This window comes from Triticum urartu, chromosome 7, assembly GCF_003073215.2.
Source record: "Triticum urartu cultivar G1812 chromosome 7, Tu2.1, whole genome shotgun sequence".
Lineage (NCBI taxonomy): Eukaryota > Viridiplantae > Streptophyta > Magnoliopsida > Poales > Poaceae > Triticum > Triticum urartu.
In genome coordinates, this window is record NC_053028.1 from 180,742,183 (window position 1) to 180,762,849 (window position 20,667).

General features: G+C 46.7%; 1 protein-coding gene and 1 pseudogene across 1 annotated transcript; both read right to left on the reverse strand.

Moving 5' to 3' along the window:
• Nucleotides 1-1,426: 1,426 nt before the first annotated feature.
• LOC125521037 lies at nt 1,427-10,191 on the reverse strand. The gene is made up of 4 exons (XM_048686093.1): nt 8,813-10,191; nt 8,570-8,721; nt 5,777-5,934; nt 1,427-5,262 (listed from the first exon to the last, which is right to left on the reverse strand). The coding sequence occupies exon 4, from the start codon at nt 5,199-5,201 to the stop codon at nt 1,608-1,610; it is 3,594 nt and encodes a 1,197-aa protein (XP_048542050.1). The 5' UTR covers nt 5,202-5,262; nt 5,777-5,934; nt 8,570-8,721; nt 8,813-10,191; the 3' UTR covers nt 1,427-1,607.
• Nucleotides 10,192-13,067: 2,876 nt separating this feature from the next.
• Nucleotides 13,068-18,811, reverse strand: LOC125524671 (annotated as a pseudogene).
• Between the last annotated feature and the right edge of the window lie 1,856 nt (nt 18,812-20,667).

Genomic DNA, 20,667 nt, shown 5'->3' on the forward strand with positions numbered 1-20,667 from the left:
CGAATTAACAACTTATAAGGAGAAAAATTATCTGGTCGGATTTTGTACTGACATTGAGAATTACATTATCCACAATCAAACTCCTCAATAAATACGTGCCACTAGTGCATGTGTTCAACTACGGTAACTACCATGGAGATACCCTGGTAAGATTTTTACTATTACGACATCCGTGCATCTTTTGCATACTTCTAAAACTAGTACATCATTGCTAACTATGAAGTTATTACTATGTTTTTCAACAGATAATCCCAGAGAATTGTGTGCCTCATATGATGTATCAGAAAGGTAGTGTTAATGTTTTGAACATACAGCCAGGTCGTCCTACGAATCTCAACTGTCCATACAAGATTTCTAAAAGAAGTGGAGACATGAAAACCAAAGGATGGAAAAAATGTATGGACAGTCGTAAGGAGCTTCTTGGAAGCAAAAGGAAGCGAAGCGCAAGAATTGGAGACAGGATGTTCTCCATTCTCCATAATGGAGAGTCAGGGTCTATATTGTTTTATGCTATTTTAGCTTAAATAGGGTATTTAAGTCCTGCCTAATACTGATGATCATGTGCTAAGAACAATTAAGTAGGGTCGATTCGATGACTATCAAGATGATGATCGTATGACTTGTTATGAATAACGAGTAGAAGTTGTATGATGATGATTAGTAGGACTTGTTAGGATTAGTATTACTTCCGACAAACTCGATACTCGCGGTCTTGAGACTTGTAATGTTTTATCTTTGTTTGGTCTTTTGAATTCGGAGACTAATATGATGAATTGTATTCGGAGACTAATCTTCTATTGTATTCGATGAATCTGCTGTTGCTATGTGCTGCTGTCTATATTCTGTCCAATAATATATTTTGTAACATGTGCAAAAATCAGAAAAGTAAAAAAAACAAATATTCATACTAATGGCGCATCACCAAACAGTGCGCCATTAGTATGCCAAGTATACTAATGGCGCATCCATCCGCAGTGCGCCATTAGTGTGCTAAAGCACATGGTTAAATATGGCCCCTAGGAGGCATACTAATGGCTCATGGTGTTATATACTAATGGCGCACTGCGTGGTGCGCCATTAGTAATAAATACTAGTGGCGTGATACTAATGGCGCACCAGTGATGCGCCATTAGTAGGCAAAACTGGTGCGCCATTAGTAGGCCTTTTCCTAGTAGTGTGCCCAGCCCAGATGGCCCGCGCCATCCAGCGCCGTGCGGGGGGAGGAAGAGGCCCCGCCGCCGCCCGAGCTGACCGGGCTTTGCCCGCCAGCACGCGGGGGCGGCGGCGAGGGGAGGGAGGAACAAGGAGGAGGGCCGAGCCCGCGCGCTAGGGTTTCCCCCCCCGGCGGCGCTCGCGGGAGCGGCCAGGGAGGGGAGGGGACCCGTAGTTCCATTACAGTGCCGAGTATAGGAACACCTAACAGATATGCAATTTATCACTCGAGTCCAAATTTCAATTATGATAAATAATGTTCAGAAATATACAACAATGCCAGATTTCAAGTTAATCTGGACTTTAGGAAGAAAAACAAACTGACTACAAGGCACCAATTATTTGCAGATAATACAGGAAACAGATTCTTAACTGGTCCCATAGAAATTGAATCTTCAAACTTGTTGTCCAGCGATCGGCGGGTTTGTTGTGGAAGCACTTTCAGGATGTCCTTTGAGGGAGCGCCCATTTCTCTTCCTTAGTCTCAGACACTTTGCAATGCTGCTTGTTACACCTATTGCAACCACAAGGTATACTGCAACGGCAATTACTAGCCCATAGACATACATTGAAGTCCTGAATTTTCGGCAGCTTCCCGCAGCAAAAGCTGTCATAAGAGCTAGCAGATCTAGTATCATGATCAAATGCAATACCTCAAGTAGAACACCCTTCTTCCTCACAGACTTGTTCAACAGAAACATGATCACGACAATAGATGTCATGAAGGAGATACCATTGAAGATGAAGAATGCTCTGTAGCGCCAGGGATGAATATCATGAAGGACTGGATTGCCTGCAACATGGTTGGGATCATCATACCAGAAACCACCAGGCGGGTTCAGACCAGCTTGGTATGTGACGGAGGCTGCTAAAACTGAAAGGAGCATCAGATATTTGTGCCTCTTTCTCTTTTCTTTCTCATCATGACATGAGTTTTCTTGCCGCTCAGAAGCAGATTCTTGGCTGGACTCTTTTGGACGAAGAAGCCGTTTCAGAAGGTCTTCCAAGGATTTGCTCAAGGGCCCCCATACTGTATCATGTATTGAAGAGAGTACAAGGACTTGAATCACAAGGAAGATCAGAACTGCAACAGCGATGATGATGAGAAAATTAGATTCTTTTGCTTTCCTGCAGCTTCCTGCAGCATAGGCAATTAAGAGGCCAACCAAGCCCACCACCAGACATACTCGCAGTGCATAGCACTTGATGCCACGCTCACATGATTCCTTGTTCACAAGCAGTATCGTGATAACTACAGATGACACGAATGTGACCGAATTTGAGTAGTAGAACACATCATAGCGTTTTGAATGATTGTGCTGAAGGATTGGATTGCCTGGTGTGCCACTGACCTTCTTGTCATCTGACCATACACTTCCTGGAGGGTTTATACCAGCTTGGTATGTGACAGTTGCAGCTAGAACAGAAAGAATCAATAGCAGATTACGCCTCCGCTCCCACTCCTTCCCGTCGACATCCCCAGTCTGGTTTTCTACGGCCTGATGAGGTTCGCGCCACAAATGTTTGCATAAGAACAGCTTTAGCTTTTCAGCCACCACTTTTTTCCACCCTTCAGGGATTACATGTGCTATCAAAAGATGGATACCGACATAAGCAGGTACAAGGCCCACCAACAATGAGATGTACATGGAATTCCTTGCCTCCCTGGAGCTTCCCATAACATAAGCCCCCATTAGGGCAAGAAGGTCCACTATCATTGCTATCTGCAGAGCAAATCGTTTTGTAGCCTTCTCGCTTATCCTCTTGTTCAGGAGCATAATGATCATGACAAAGGATGCAACAAACGCGACTGCATTCAGATAGAAGAATGCAATATAACGCTGATGGTGAGTGTCCTCAAGGATGGGATCACCAGCTGAATGATCATTCTCTGTTCTTGACCAGAAGCCACATGGCGGATTCAAACCTGATTGATATGTCAGAGAAACTGCCAGAATGGCAAGAAGAAGTAAGTATGTGCGGGACTTCTTCAGATGCTCCGACGTTGGTCTGTCATCAGAATTCTTTTTGCTGCTATCTTCAGTGGGATCTCCTTTCTTGTCAACATTGCCATTCTCGGAAGACACAACAGTGTTATTACTTCCAACCATCTCAATCTCACTGGCTCCCATAGGCCCATCAGAATGCACTTGCTGTACTGGGTGATCGCTGGTGGCTCCATGACAATGATTATCTGATGTTGTTTGTTCAGACGAATCATCCACTACAATAACTGCATCCTTGCATTCATCAGTTGATGAAGATTGACCTTTCGTATCTGCAACTTGCTTATTGGGCATATAGTCAACAATATTTGCAGTGTTTGGGCCATTATTTGGAGACAGCTGTTCCTTCTTATTTGCATCTTGCTGATTGTCTGTGGAATGATTATCAGTGCTAGGCATTTGATTCACAGTATTTGTAGCTTGGTGGCATTTGACTGAAGGATGTCCTGTGTCAGAGACTGCATCATCTGCAACTGATTGGCAGTCTATACACTGATCCTCTGGGTTGTGCATAATATTTGTGGTATTTCCTGGTTGCGGGTCATTGACCGATGGTTGCTCCGAGCTGGGCTCAGCCTCCTCATTATTTGCAATTTGCTGGCTGTCTGCATGCTGATGCTCCCTAAGGATTCCATCCTCTTTGATGTTTTGAACTCGGTTTTCTGTTTCAGAAGCACTGCCTTCTTCTGGCGTAACTGTTGCAAGGTCTGTAGTATGCTGACCAGTGGCATGAGAATGAACTTGCTCAGAATTTCCTGATATTTTTTTACCTGATTCCAGTGAAAAGAGACGACCAATTTTATTGAAGCACTTATGACCTTTGATCTTTTGCAGCCAGTCTGCTACAGGTTTGTAAACAAATGCCGCAGCTAACACCGCAAAGCAGACCCATACTATGACAGTAATGAACACAACAAAGAAAGATGTCCTTACACTCCTACAGCACCCTGCAGCATAGGCCCCAATCAGACCAAATAGGTCAAATACGACGCACACAATCACGGCTTTGGACCTTATTCCATGGCTACTCAATTCTGGGCTCAGAAGAAGAATGATTGTGACCAAAGATGCCACAAAAGAAGTCGCATTGCAGCTAATAAAAATATTATACCGGTGAAGGTAGTTACTGCGGAGAATAGAGGTAGCTGGAGGATGCTTGTAAGAAGGATTTTCAGCCCAAAAGCCTCCAGGTGGATTCAATCCGGCTTGGTATGTGATAGTAGCAGCAAAAGTTGCAAGCATCAATATGAACTTACGATCCTCCTCAACATCTTCCTCTGGATTGCTGCTTGCTTCTGTGGAACTGCCACTGCCACCGCGTCTGGATCGAATTTTATCCATCAATTTTTGCAGCCTATTTCTCAATGATTTTGGAATAACCCTTCTGGATACTAGGGTATGAATCACAACATACACAAAAACAGCAATGACTAGAATCCAGATGTAAATGGATGACTTCCGTGCCCTGCAGCTTCCAGCAGCGAAGGCCCCCAGCAGGCTAAATAAGTCCAGCAGCATGGTCAATTGCATTGAACGGAGCCATATATTCCGCTTCGTCACACTCTTACTTAAAAGCAAGATGACTAAGACAAGAGATGCAGCAAAGGCTGTTGCGTTGCAGTAAAAGAACACCTCATATCTTAGAGAGTAGCCAACATGCAGGACAGGGTCACCAGCATCATGGCCATCCGTGTTTAGTGTCCAAGATCCCCCTGGTGGTGTTAATCCAGCATTGTATGTCACACTAACTGCTAAGACTCCAAGCAGTACTAAATACTTCCGCAGTCTCCACAGGAGCTCAAAATCAACAGGGATTTGTTCAGGGCTACTGCTGGGTAACAAATACCTGCTGGACAATCCATTAACTGAATCTTGCCTAGTGCTGTTAGTACCCATGCCAAACCCATCATTGCTGCTTTCACTCAAATGATTCCCAGTGTTGGGCAGATCAATGGTGTGCTCGGACTGCCCGCCGTTTTCCATGTGATTGCTCTCTGACGAAGATTGCAAGTCTCAACCTCTCAGTTGCTGTCTAAGCTTGCATCTGCAGCATTGGATAAGGGTTTCTTGGATGAGAGAAGATACATGAAAGATTCAAATGTCATTTAAGGATTGTGCTGAAGAAGAAAAGGCAAAGAAGACAGCTAGAAGGAAGAGAGACTTTGTGAGGTTTATACACCAAACAAAAACAACAGAAAGAGACTGCGTTAAAGGCTGCCTTCCCTGCTTGACCCCACAAGGATAACCACAATATTTATTATTTTTCAAACAGTAACCACCATATGAATCATTAGCTCATGTACATAACCTTCTCAAGAAAGAAGGTGTGAGTTGGTGCTGTATTAACCTTCATAATTTTACCTGCCAAAATAAGCAGCCTACATAGGTCCGATTGCTTCCAGAAACACATATTTATTATTTATTGTCGAAATACTGACAGATCCTACAGGGTAACTAGTAAAATTAATAGCAAGCGGAGAAGTAGTAGACTATTGGAAATGGAAGTCATACATCTATGTCTAAACACCAAGCACAGGAAGAGAAGGTAAGAATCATACCTGGCATGGGAAGGCATTAGCCATACATCAGTCGCTAGCTGAGGTTGCAAGTTTGAGCTTGTACCCAGAGCGATGGACAGATTAGCTGCTCAGACAAGTGAACACACTCGTATGCTTCAAAGGTAGCTGAGGACTTCCAGCCTCAACAATGCTTGCATCTGCAGAATTGGGTAAGAGTTTCTTGGATGAGAGAAGATCTATGGAAGATTTGAATATCATTCAAGGACTGTGCTGAAGAAGAAAAGGCGAAGAAGGCAGCTAGGAAGAAGAGGGACTTGCTGAAGTCTATGTCCCAAAGGAAAACAACAAAAAGAGAGCGCGTTAAAGGCTACCTTGACTGCTTGACCCCACAATGATAACCACAGTATGAATTATTTTAAATAAAAACAGTAACCATCATATGAATTATTAGCTCATCATGTACATAGACTTCTCCGGAAAGTGAGTGTGAGTTAGTGGTGTGTTGATCCCAGTCAACCACAAGAGTACACACTGGATTATAGTGCTAGATATTACAATACATATATTAATATATGATAATATAATTATATTTTTTATTCAGTTTTAATGATTATGGTTGGAAATAAGTTGTGTTTCTCATACTACAACAGTAATAACAGTTATATACATGATTGAACTTCACCGTTGTAATCTGATCCACCAAACTAAGAGCAACTCCAATGGGGCGACCCATTTCGTCCGCCTGTGTCCGTTTGGGTCGGCGCGGGCAAAAGTGGCGGCCCAACGCGTCGACCCAAACCCAAATCGCGTCCGCTTCGCGTCCGCGCCGACGCATTTGCGGCCCAAATTTGCGCTCCAAATGCGCCGGCGCGGACGCGCAACGGACGCCACGGGCGCCTTCTCGGTGTCCGCATCGTCCCCACCTGGCGGCCGTCCAACTACCCGCTGCCCACGCGGTCAGCTTAATTTATGACCACGGGCCCACGCGTCAGCAACGGCGGTCGTCCTTTTTTAAGCCGACCGTGCGGCGGGGCCGTCCTCATCCAAACTCGCATCCACATCTAGCCAACTCTGCTCCCCCCTCGCCGGCAAACCCTAGCCACCACCACCACAGCGAGATGGGGCTCTTCTCCGGCGCCGGCAGCAGCAAGGCCAAGGGCAAGGCCCCTGCCGTCCCTTTCCCATCGGAGCTCCTCCCGCCTCCGCCAGCACCGGCTCGCCGGCAGAGGCAGCGCGTGAACGTGCCAGTGCACCAGGCGGAGTGGCACTGGCAGCACTGTGTGCCTCTGCCGTACCCCGACGTCACCCTGCCGCACGACTGGCATCTGGATCCAGAGAGGATCCCAGTGCGTGCGGCGCCGCGTGCGGCTAGGGCGCACGCAGAGGAGGTGCGGTGCCGGCAGGCGCTGCTGACACCGGAGCAGCGCCGCGACGACACCTACGCCATCGACTCACCGAACTGGAAGCGGTGGTTCGCCTTCGAGCACGAGGAGGCGAGGCGCCGCTGCATGCGCGAGGACGACCGCAGCCTGCCACTGCCCCCGCTCGTCGTCCGCGAGGAGGACCAGGCGGCAGAGGACGCCTACCAGGCGGCCCTTGCGGCGGTCTACTGCGAGAGCGAGGAGGACGAGCGGCGCAGGGTGGAGACGGCGGAGGAAGAGGAGGCCCGGTACGAGGCGGCCATGGCGCGGGCCATTGCCCTCTCCGCGGCCGACGACTGCGTAGTGCCGCATGTGGCCCCGCCGTCCCCTCCCCGACGCCGCGTCAAGGCCGACCCGGCGCCGCGGCCGGAGCCGTCCCCGATCGAGCGCTACTCCTGGACGGGAGTACTGCGCGAGTGGGTGTCCGCGCCACCGGTTTGGATGGGGGCGACGCCGGCGCAGGAGGCGGCCTACCTCGAGATGTGACGCCAGCGACGGCTGGCCGAGGAGCGCCGTCGCGGCGAGTACGAGGAGATGCTCGAGCGCGACCTCGAGGAGGAGCAGCGCGAGGCTGAGGAGGAGGCGCGCCAGGCCGCGGCTGCACAGGTGGCCGCACAGCCCCCCGCGCCGGAACAGCCCCACGCGCCGGCACTGCCCGTGCCGGAACACCTGCCCGCGGCCTACATCGCCGCCGCCTGGAACACGGCGTTCCCCTGGGCCGGCCCTGCGCCGACGCTCATCGACCTCACCGACCCCGAGGAGGAGGAGGAGGACGACGCCTAGGGCTGCGCGCCGCCTCGTAGTTTAGGTTGTTTTTATTTTTCTTAAATGCTAATGTGGACGCGTGGACTCTCGCCGACCTTCGTGGCCGGCTGTAATGTTTAATTAATGATGTTTTTTTTAAAAATATGCATGCGTTCTATTATTTTTTTCTAGCGCTGTCAAAATGGGTCGGGCTAGTGTTGGGCGCACGCGCCGACCCAAACACGGAAGCGGACATCCGTGTCTGCCTGGCCGACCCAAACGGACAAAAAGCGGACAAAATCGCCGTCCGTTTGGGTCGATCCGTTGGAGTTGCTCTAAGCCTCTAAGTGGTCTGGATATTTCCCTTTGAACTTGTACGCAACAGCAGAGCACCTGCTACTTATTGTAAAAAAAACAAGATATTTCCCTTTCTTTACTTTGGCTACCTAGTTCCAGGCTCCAACTGCTATTACCCCAAATTACACATGTACTCCCTCTGTTCACAAATGTAGTCTTACACTTGTGAACAGAGGGTAAAACAAGTATCGGCTTCCACAAGGTGACTAGTAAAGTTAACTGCGAGTGGGGAAGTGGTAAGCTATTGGCAACGGAAGAAATGCATCCATGTCTAACAACAAAGCATAGGAAGAGAAATTGAGAATCATACCTGGAAGGGGAAAGCGGCAATGCAATGCTCCTCACACAGACATGGTCACACGGAATGGCTGCCCTCATTTAGCCATCATACATCAGCCCCTAGCCGACATGAGGTTGCAGATTTGAGCTTGTACCAAGATCAGGGGTGACTAGTACGATTAACTGCGAGCGGAGAAGTGGAAGACCGTTGGTGATGGAAGCTGCGTACTCATGTCGAAGAACCGAGCACAGGAAGAGGGAGGGAGAACCATACCTGGAATGGGGAAGCGTTGCAATGCTTAGGCGGCGGTTGCAAGCTTGAGAGCGTGTACCCAGAGTGACTGCTGTTCAGAGTAGATTAGTGAGGGACACCATGTGAGCTTCAAAGATGGCAGAGCTCTCCCAGCCTCAGCAATGGTGTGAAGGGTGTGAAGTGTGGACAGCGAACAAAAAGGAGAAGGGAGGGGGGAGACCGGTGAAGTCAGTTAAACAAATGGCAGAAACAGGGCAGGAACCCCAGGGCAATTTACCAGGCAATCAATCATCTGATGGCTTATTAGGTTGGACCCAGTCGTGTGCGATATGTGCACACTACGATCAGCATGCGGATTATGCAAGGGGGATACTACAAGGATGTGGTCTCATCAACCACTTTGGAGTTAGAGAAACCTATAATACACCGAAAAATAATGAGCAGACACGCACCTCAACTGTTAAATAGTGCAGCCAGACAAGTAGACGATGGGGCTTCGTAGCTGTTGCATGGCTGGTTTGGAACACATAGTGCTGTAGATAAGCAAAGAATTAGCCAGTAGAATACCTGGCATTAGCCATTAGGAGGCTGTGAAGTGGAATCTGTGGACAGCGATGGCAAGCTGTGAAATGGTACACATGGTGCTGACTGCTGACGGGTCGTCTGGCACACGACCACAGTCCACACGCCGTGGGTTCAGACCAGCGTTCTGAGGAATTCCGCGTTCAGAACCAAAAGCCACCTTGAATCCTTGAATTAGTCATCATCGCAGATAACCAAAAACGTACCATCATCCACTTGACTCCAGCAAAGTCGCCGCTCCGAGTCCGAGACCTCCCTGGCGCCTTGAGCGTCGCCATCTTGACATTTTCGCTGCGCGTCCGAGCGGCGCTCCGTGGAGCGGCCAGCGCCGCTCGTCTCTTGGCTCTTCTCCGGCCATCAACGCACGGCAATAAATGGCCAACGGTGAAGGGTTCCACCACCGGGGAACTGGCCACGGTAGCTAGGTACAGCTAGCAACACTGGCGCACTTGCTGGTTGCTAGTACGGTCGGCTCCGCTGCCGGAGCCCCGCTGGCCGCTGAGGCATTTGTTCGAACACCGAACGGGCAATGCTGGGGCGAGCAGAGCCGGGCGGGGCCAACCGCAGCCAGGGCCTAGAGCATCGTTCGGCAACAGACCTAGAGAGCAGCAGCAGCGTGCATTGATCCCGTCCCGTCCGACTGGCGCTCGGGGGCCCCGTCGACATCGACAGGGCCATTCCAACCCCCTCCGGCCATCCATCCCCCCGGATGGCCGTCTCTCCTGGACTAGTCATTCGCGCGGACGTCACACGCAATTGAAGGGATGACGTCAAGCCTCAAGTGAACAACTTGTCACAGCCTCCACCACCCACCAGGGCTCATCGTTACTTTGTCACTTATTATTACCCTCTTGTCACGGTATTTCTCCCTGGCCTCACTTTTCAGTGCGCCGCTCGTAAACAAAGACCCTATAGTGATGTGTTTTTCTCACTGATGAAAAGTACAGAAATCTGCACACCGAGCACAACAACCCACCGCGATCTGCCGAGTAGAAAAACTGTCAAAATGAACCAACTACTCCCTGTCGGATCGAACATGCCAACTTTCAGAAACCGATCAAGTCTGTTCTCTTCTAGAGCAGGCCGGTCTCGTGGTTTTCCTCAGCTAGGACCGACCGCGGCGCGCGCACACACTCTACTGAGTCGTGATGCCTCTACGACTGTAGACACGAAACCAGTGAGGCACTGGCTGGGACACCAACGGTGATGCCTCTACTCAGGTTAGTATGATAGGAGAGACCAATAAAAACGTACAACTACTCAAGATGACGTCAAAACGTTGACTAGAAGGGGCAATCAACTACTCTCTAAGGTGGCTGATTTGATTGACCCAACCACAGGCCAATGGAATATACAACTAGTTGAGTAGACCTTTTGGCATGTGGATGTGTTTCGTATACTCTCTATCCTGCTACCATATGATACGGCAGATTTTGTGGCTTGTAACTTGACAAAAACTGGAGCTTTCTCGGTTAGGTCGGCTTAATATGCGGTCTGGAAGGATAAATATGGATCAAGGGCTACAACAGATCGTCCTAGTGCGGCGAATATAAATTCAATATGGGATGTTGTGTGGACATTGGGTTGCCCAACGAAGGTTAAAATTTTTCTTTTGAGAGCTCTTCATGGCACCCTGCCATGCCGTGTAACCCTAGCTGATAGACATATGAAGGTAAATACAAAATGCCCAGCATGCGAGTTGCCTGAGAATGTTAAACATATGCTTTTCCAATGTCAGAAAGCAAGACAGGTATGGTTGGGTTTGGGGTTGGAAGATGTCATTGAGCGAGCTTGTAAAGTGGATCATGCGGGCGAGGCGGTGCTTGAATATCTCCTTCGTCTTCCTGCAAACGAAACATGTGTCCTCGGGCAAGGTAGATCAGACCAGCTGATTGCTGTTGTGACCTGGTATTTATGGTGGGAAAGAAGAAAGATGTGCATGGCGAGCAAATGCAACAACCTGCACAAAAGTTTATGCTATCCAAGCTCTGACAGAAAAAATTTCAGTAGCCTATCAACCTACGGCAAAGGTGAAAAGGATTCTATGGACTCGCCCTAGTGCTGGCTTTGTAAGACTTAACGTGGATGCTGCTTACGACAGTGATTCACTCCAAGCCACTGTGGGTGCTGTATTACGTGACAGTTCAGGGAAGTTCTTGGCCGCAGGGAATAATGTTGTAGGGGATTGTGTGGATGCTCTTATGGCTGAAGCTACTGCTCTTCGCTTTGGTCTGAATCTTGCCCAGTCATTCGGATGCTCCAGGTTAATCATAAATTCTGATAATTTTGATGTGATCGCTGCAATGCAAGATGGTGGTACTTTCTCAGGATTGGCTGTTGCTATTTTCGACGATTGTTATCACATGGCTCACAATTTATCACAAGTCCATTACGAGCACTGTCATAGAGAAGGAAATTTTGTAGCGCATAAACTGGCTAGGCTTACTAGATTTTCTCCACCTGGTACTTGGTTTGATGAGGCACCTAGTGCCATTGCCTCTATGCTTGTAAATGATGCTACTTTGATTACCACTTAATAAAGGGTTTTGAATTTTCAAAAAAAAACGTTGAATCGAAAAACGTTCAACAGGAATGGCCCGACTCTCTGGTTCAACACTCGTGGTGACTCTGAGTTAGGTCAGAATTTTGCACTTTGGGCGAGAATTGGAGGTGTCTTGCTTACACGCTCCCAGCTCCAGCGACGTGTCTTGCATATCGCGTCGATGCCAAGGGTACACGATGACGTGTTCGCGTGCAACTTTGATTCAGATTCAACTTAACCTTTTGGCAATAGATTAGTGCAAGGCTTGCAGAGTGATTGTCCCGCTGATAGATGCTGTTGGATCACAGATTCAACTTACTCCTGAATTTATTTATTGAATCCACTTTAACTGCATTACTCATAGAGTACACAATTCCTGAATTTCCCTCACCCTTCCCTAGTCATACAAGCTCCCCTTGAATTGGATCGACTGCCAACCCAACCATAATCAAATCCACCTCAAGCCTTTCTAGTGATGCTTCTCTGCCTGGATTAAGTGCAGAACAACGATAGGCGCAAAATGGAGGGAGTATTAAGTGCTCAATTGCTCACATATTAAACCCAAGCAACTGCATATTAAGTGGGCCCAACATGCATGATGCAGCAGCTTCCAGTGAAGCAGTGGTAACAGTGGATCAAGACATACTCAGAGGGTATAGAGATCTAAACGCTTTTATATTTATTTACGGAGGGAGTATATGACAACAATGTTACTTGCATGAACTATCAGCAATGCCCTAAAGCTGCAGGCAGGCAAAATTTTGGGTGTCTGAAAAAAGTTGCTGTTACCAAATCTAAAAGCAGTTGCTTGGCAAAACTAAAAATAATAATATCTAAAAGCAGTTGCTGTTACCAAATTATGCATTTAGGTGTATGAACTGCTTCCACAACAACGGCAGTAGCACGCCATGTACACAATACAGATCCCGCAATTCCCCTTCCAGTGTTAAATTTTTGGGGAACATTTCATCTCCTAAGACAACTTCAGTACAGTCTAAATAAAGAAGGGTTACTTCATAATGTTACAAGGAATTGCAAAGCCTTGGTGTTGCCAGTATGTACTACTCTACTCCCTTTACGCACTAATAATATCAGAGAAGCGAAAAACATTGGCTGACGCTACAAAATAAGCCTGGTAGTCAAAGTTGTTTTAGATGAGAATATGGGATCATCCCACAAATGGATGAACAAAACAGCTCAAGCTGATGTTAGAAGAACATAAAGTGCAAGAATACTGAAGCCAGAAAGATGGAAGGCCACCTGCGGCTAATGTGGTACCATCTTTCATAGCGAATACAGCTCCAAATTCTCGCTCGTTACATGACTATAATGAAGACAATCATCAGTTCCTGCTTGTAGCTCCATTACATGATGATGTACCCAATATGCAGTTTTAGGCTCGAGCTCAAATTTCAAGTATGTTAAAATAATTACCGAGAACTACAACAGGCAGCAACACCAGTGTTCAGGTCAAAACATGAAGAAAAATGCTAAAAGGAGACACACAAATTGTTTGCAGATAATATAGAAATATAGATTCTTAGATGAACAGGGTTCTTGTAAAAAGGGAGCATCAAACTTCAGGTCGTGCTGGTGTGTTTGCTCCTGAAACAGGTTCAGGACGTCTCGGGGAGTTAATCCCATTTCCCTCTCTTGGCTTCCGACATTTTGCAATTGCACTTGTCACAATAATTAGGAGCAGCAGGATTACTACAACGCCGCCAACTAGTGCATAGACATACACTGAAGTCCTCAATTTGCGGCAGCTTCCCGCAGCAAAAGCTGTCATCAGAGCCAACATATCCAGTATCATGATCAAGTGCAATATTCCAAGTGGCACAGCCTTCCTGATAGATTTACTCAGCAGAAGCATGATCACCACAATGGATGCCATGAATGCGAAAGAATTGAACCAGAAGAAGATCTTGTACCGTCGGTGATTAATATCACGAAGCACGGGATTGCCTGGTACATGGCCCTCATCATCAGACCAGAATCCACCAGGTGGGTTCAGACCAGCTTGGTATGCGATCGATGCTGCTAAAATTGCAAGAAGCATCAGATACTTGTGTCTCTTTTTAACTTTTTTTTCTTCGACAACTGAAGCTACTGGCCTCACGGGAGTGATTACTCGTTCACCCTCCACATGAAAGAGAAGATCGTGTAGAAATACTAGACACTTAGCCAATGGTCTTCCTAGTGTGCCATGCATTGAAGAGAGCAGAACTTGAATCAGAAGTGACACTAGAACTGCCATAGCAATGATGCTCAGATATATGGACTGTTTAATATTTCTGCAACTTCCTGCAACATAGGCAATGAGGAGGCCAAGCAAGCCCGCCACCAAACACACTCGCAGTGCATAGGACTTGATTCCATACTCACAGGATTCCTTATTCACAAGTAATATTGTGACGACCACGGACGACACAAATGAAACTGAATTTGAGTAGTAGAACACATCATAGCGTTTTGGATGGGTATCATGAAGGATTGGATTGCCCGGAGTTCCTGTGGCATCCTTGTCATCAGACCAGACACCTCCTGGAGGGTTCATGCCAGCTTGGTATGTGACAGTCACAGCCAAAATAGCAATGGTCAATAGCAGATTACGCCGCCTTCCCAACTCCTTCTCACTAGTATCACCCCCAGTCTGGTTGTCGCCTGATTGACGCGGCACTGAGCAAAAATGACTAACTGAGTGCTTTAGCATCTCTGCCACCTGCCTTCTCCATTCTGGAGGAATTATATGTACTGCTATCAAGACATGAATGAGAACATAAGCAAGTAGACTGCATACGAGCGCTGATATGAAAATAGTCTTCTTTGCCTCCCTGCAGTTCCCCACAGCAAAAGCTCCGGTTAGGGAAAGTAGGACCACTATCATCGTTATTGGCAATGCACGCCGTTTGGTGACCTTGTTGCTCACCATCTTGTTCAAGAGCAAAGTGATCATGACAATGGATGCCACAAAGGTGATTGCATTGAGATAGAAGAATGCAATGAACCAGCGATGATGGGTGTCCTCAAGGATGCGATCAGCAGCTGAATGATGATCTTTACTTATTGACCAAAAGCCACCTGGTGGATTCAGGCCTGATTGGTATGCCAGAGATACTGCAAGAATGGCAAGAAGCAGCATACATGTGCGGGTCTTCTTCAGATGCTTCTCAGTTCGAATGTCATCAGCATTTTGATTGGGTACTTGATTGCTGTCAATATGTACATTCTCAGAATGTATAGGATGGTCATCACTGCAAAGAATCTCAGTACTAGGGTTATTATCTCCAACCAGATTGTTTTGTTCAGCAGAGTCCGCACTGCCAGTGGCTTCCACAGGTGCAGAGAGCCCTTCATCCACTATGTCACTACTAGTGTCTCCATCACTCTGCCTGACTGACATATTTTGCTCAACTGAAAGAGCAGTCATGTCAGGATCATCAGGTGAAGATTGCTTCCCCATACTTGCAACTTTCTGGTTAGCTGACATACCGCACATGCTATTTTCAGTTTGCTGGTGGCTTAGTAATGGGTACTCCATGTTAGACACAACATCCTTGACATGTTCTGGTCGTTGACAGTTCCCTGCAGGATGCTGTGAGCTGGACACGTCCTCCTCTATGTTTGCAACACACTGGACATCTGGAGACTGGCACTCCGGGTTGGACACAACGTCCTGAATATTTGTTGATTGCTGGCTGTTCCCTGACGGATGCTGTGTGTTAGGCACAGCCTCTTGAACATCTGAAATTTGACTTTTTTCTGCAGGTACATGCAACTCATGGAATTCACCCTGTCTGATATTTGAATGTTGCTCAGGGGTATTAACTTCTGCAGGTGCATCAGTTGAACAGGCTGGAGATTGATGATTCCTTGCCACAGAATTCCCCTGCTCTGCATTGATCGATCTGTGGTCACGAAAGTTCAACGAAAGTGCACGGCCCCATTTTTTCACATAACACAGGCTGCTTGATTTGACCTTTCGTAGCCAATTTGCTACAGGTCCCTGAACAAAGAATCCAACTAAAACTGCGAAGGATATCCAAACTATGAAGAAAATAGACACCACAAAGAATGATGTTGCTACCTCTCTACAGCATCCTGCAGCATACGCAGCAATTAGGCACAGTAGGTCCACTACCACACATACAATCACTGCTTTGGTCCTTATTCCATGTCCGCTCAGTTTTGGGCTCAGAATCAGTATGATTATGACCAAAGATGCCACGAAGGAAGTTGAATTGGAAATGATGAATATATTATAACGACCAAGGTAGTTAGTCCGGAGAACAGAAGTACCCGGATGATGCTTGTAAGGAGGAAAGGCCATATGCACCTTATTAGAACCATGGTCATTTTCAGCCCAAAAGCCGCCCGGTGGATTCAATCCTGCTTGGTATGTGATAGTAGCAGCAAAAATTACAAGCGTCAAAATGAACTTGCGAGCCTCCTGAACGGCTTTCTCTAGAGGGATGCTCTCTTGCCTGCCAAGGGAACTCCGTTGGTTTAGAACACTATTTATCATTGTCTGCAGATTCTGTTTCAATTCTCTTGGAATAAACCTTGTGGATACTAGGGTATGGATCCCAACATATATGATAACAGCAAGGACTAGAACCAAGATGTAAATGGATGACTTGAGTGTCCTGCAACTTCCAGCAGCATAAGCCCCCAGCAGGCTGAATAGGTCCAGTGTCATGGTCAATTGCATTGAATGGAGCCACATCCTCTGATTTGTCACACTCTTGCTGAGAAGCAAGATGATTAAGACAAGAGATGCAGCGAAGGCTGCTGCATTGCAGTAAAAGAACACCTCATATCGTCCAGAAAAGCCATCATGCATGACAGGGTCACCAGCATCATGGCCATCCTTGTTTAGTGTCCACGATCCCCCTGGTGGTGTTAATCCGCATTGTATGTCACACCAACTGCTAGGACTCCAAGCAGTACCAAATATTTACGATATCCCCACAAGAGCTCAAAAGCATCATTGATCCTGGAGCTGGATTCATGGCCAGGGGGTAATAAATTTCCGCTGGGTACGACATTGGGTGTTTCACTGTCTGCCATGTGGTTGCTCTCTGACTGAAATTGCAAGTCTCAGGCTTTCAGTTGCTTTCTATTCCTCCATCTGGAGCATCGGGTAACAGTTTCTTGGATGGAGAAGATATCTGAAGGATTCAAAGATAATTCAAGGATGATTCTGAACAAGAAAAGGCAAAGAAGGTTGCTAGGAAGATGGACTTGGTGAAGTCTGTGTCCCAAAAGAAAACAACACAAAAGAGAGCGCGTCAAAGGCTAACTTGCCTGCTAGACCCCAACAATATGAATTATTTTTTCAAACTGTGACCACCATACGAATTATTAGCTCATGTTCACAGACTTCTCCAGAAAAAAAGGTAGTTAATGTTGTACTAAGTTGGCCCCAATCAACTATCAGAGTCTATACTGGGTTGGTGTTAAAAGACGAAAGCAGATTATCAGTTTATTAAAATCTTAAAAGGATCAACCCCGTTGTATATACTGTAACTAGATGAATTTCCTGTGTCTACATATTACAATACATATGTTCTTTTTTGAGCATAGAGTTCTATTGGTTATACAATTTTAGTGTTTATAGTTGGAAATTAATTGTGTTTCTCATCCAACAACAACATCATATACATGATTGAACTTTACTGTCATAATCCGACCCCACCAAAATAAGTGATCTGGATATTTCCCTTTGTTTTTCTTCCAACTGCTATTACCACAAAACACACATAAGACAAGTAGTAATACTTGTTGGTGGAGACACTAACAGATTCTACAGGGTAACTAGTAAAATTAATTGCATTCAATGGTAAGTTACACGCATTTAAGAGAAAGTAAAATACTATACCTGGCATGGAAAGCATTGCAATGCTCAGTCACACGGGAAGGCTGCCCTCATTAGCCATAAACGGTTGCAAGTGAGCTTGTATCCAGAGCGATAACCAAAATAGTGGTCCAGATATTTCCCTTTGTTTTCTCTGAATACATGGATCTGACTGCTGTCACAAAAAAAAACACATATAAATAGGTGTTAGTTCGTTGGAGAACTAGCAGCTGCTTGTTTTTTTCTAGATAATGCCAGATTATGTTTGGTAACTAGTAAGACTAACTGCAAATAGGGAGGTTCAATAGGCGATGGAAATAATCAGTGGCGGACTTAAGATTGTAGTGTTGGGGGGGTGTCACACATTTCATCTGTAATGTATGAACAACATAACTTTAACACATCCGTTCAAATTTTGTGAAAAATACACTAGAAATTCTATAATTAATCTGGATATCATCATAAATTTAAAAAACAGTCACAAGACATGATTTAAAATTTAAAAACCTACTATTAAGTATATATAAGATAAATTACTTTACATTTTACTGAGGGGCTGCCATGGCACCCATGGAACCCCCATTAGATCTGCCCCTGGAAACAATGCATCCATGTCTAAGAACCGAGCACAGGAAGAGAAACTGAGAATCGTACCTGAAAGGGGAAAGCGGCGATGCAATGCTCCTCACATAGACATAGTCACACGGAATGAGCTACGCGCCTAGCCGAGGTTGCAGGTTTGAGCATGTACCCAGATCAGGGTAACTAGTAAGACTAACTGCAAGCGGAGAAATGACAGAAAATTGGCAATGGAACTTACGTATCCATGTCGAAGAGCCGAGCAGAGGAAGAGAGGGTGAGAATCGTACCTGAAATGGGGAAGCTTCGCAATGCTCAGTTGCTCGCTTGGAATGGCTGCCCTGTTAGCCTAGCTGAGGCTGCGGCTTTGAGCTTGTATCCAGAGCGACGGCTGCTGCTCAGACTAGTGAGGGACACCTTGTGTGCTTCAAAGACAGCCAGCATCAATAATGTGTGTGAATGGTGGGGACCGGTGTTAAACATAGAGGAAAGAAACAAGCTAAGACCCCACAGCAATGGTGAGGCTATCATCATCATCTGATAGCTCATTAGGTTGGAGTTGGTCCCTGTCATATCAAGAACAGTCGGCATCCAGATTAAACAAGGGAGTATATGATCTCCTGATCTCCTCAGGACCACTTTGGAGTTACTCCAAAAGTAATGAAGGAACACGCACCTCGACGGTTAAATACCCCGGCATCGAGCTGGGCTGCTGAGTAATTTGGCTTGGAACGCATAGATAAGCAGGAATTAGGCAGTAGAATACCTGGTATCGTACCAGGAGGCAGTGAAATGGGATCTGTGGACAGCGATGGCAAGCCGGAGAGGGTGTGTTGACTGCTTGACTAACCATCATCGCAGAAAGCCGGAACGTACTACCAACTACCATCATCATCCGCTTGACTCCGGCGAAGTCACCTCCGACCTCCCCCTGGCGCCTCGAGTGTCTTGGCTCTTCTCCGGCCATTAACGCACGGCAGTTAACGGCTAAGGGTGACGGGTTCCACTTCCACCACCGGGGCACTGGCCACGCTAGGTAGCTAGGTAGCTAGCGCCGCTGGTGCAGTCGCTAGTACGGTCGGCTCCGCTGCCGGCACGCCCCGCTGGCCGCTGAGGCATTTGCTCGAACACCGGACGCGCACTGCGCACAGCCGGCCGGGCCGGACGCAGCCAGGGCCTAGAGCCTCGTTGGGCGCCAGCGTGCATTGATCCTGTCCCGTCCGACCAGCGCTGGGGGCCCCCGTCGACGTCGAGAGCACTAGTCATTCGTGCGGACGTCACAAGCAATTCAAGTGATGACGTCAGGTCTCGAGTGAACAACTCGTCGCAGCCTCCGCCACCACCGCTCTATTTTTCCGTGGCCACGCTTTTCAGTGCGCCGCTCGTACACAAAGGACTGGAGTGGTGCATTTTTCTCACTGAGAAAGTGCAGGAATCTAGGAGTAGAAAAACCGTCAAAAGTGAACCACTACTCGCTGTCTGATCAGACATGTGCGCCCTTTCAGAAACTGATCACGTTTATCCTCTTCTTCCCTTGCCTCGTTTGGTAGAAGAGTATTTGAGAGGTTTTGGAAGGATTTGATGAATCCCTCTCTTTCAGCCAATCCTCTCTGGTACACAGGGATTGCTACAGAGGGTTTGCAAAATTAGTATATACTATAATTAAAGATGCAATTTTTACAACTTCAAAAGCTTCAAAAGCTCATAGAAGAAATATACTTGTAACAATGGTGCAACTAGATTACGCAAAATAACAAAAAAAGCTTGTATGATCTGTTGCATGTACTATTAACTGTTCCAATGAAATTGTTACATGCATACATGCCACGATCCAAATGAAAAATACAAGATGTTCGATCAACGAAAGTCAACGGTTCATTACAACATAAATTTGATCGGCAAATGCTTCGAGACATGTTTGCGGGCTGCACTGTGTGAAGGAGACTTGTGGCAGCGAAGTGATCACCCGTCTTCCGCGAGATCAGGTGCCTATAAAAAACAGATGAATTGGTCCAAGGGTTAGATGTATTTTGAGTAAATGATATTAAAGCTCGCACTATGATCTTGCCGCTGAAAACAAAATTCAGTGTAAAATGACCCTATCTGTACATCTCATGTTATCTGTTGGCACCCAAACATCAGATCAAAAGAATTAAACAGAAAAAGTAGTACACATGTACAGCATGATGATGGAATTAAACCAAGACCTAGGCCAATGGTGAATTCGATGAAATCATCAAAGGCAGAAGCACAAGGTTCATAACAAACAAACAAAAAATCTCAAGCAGAATGCAGAGTTAAAATTCAAACAACTGG

Coding starts and splice junctions, on each gene's coding strand:
- LOC125521037 (XM_048686093.1), bottom strand. CDS start 5,201: ATGGAAAACGGCGGGCAGTCCGAGCACACCATTGATCTGCCCAACACT.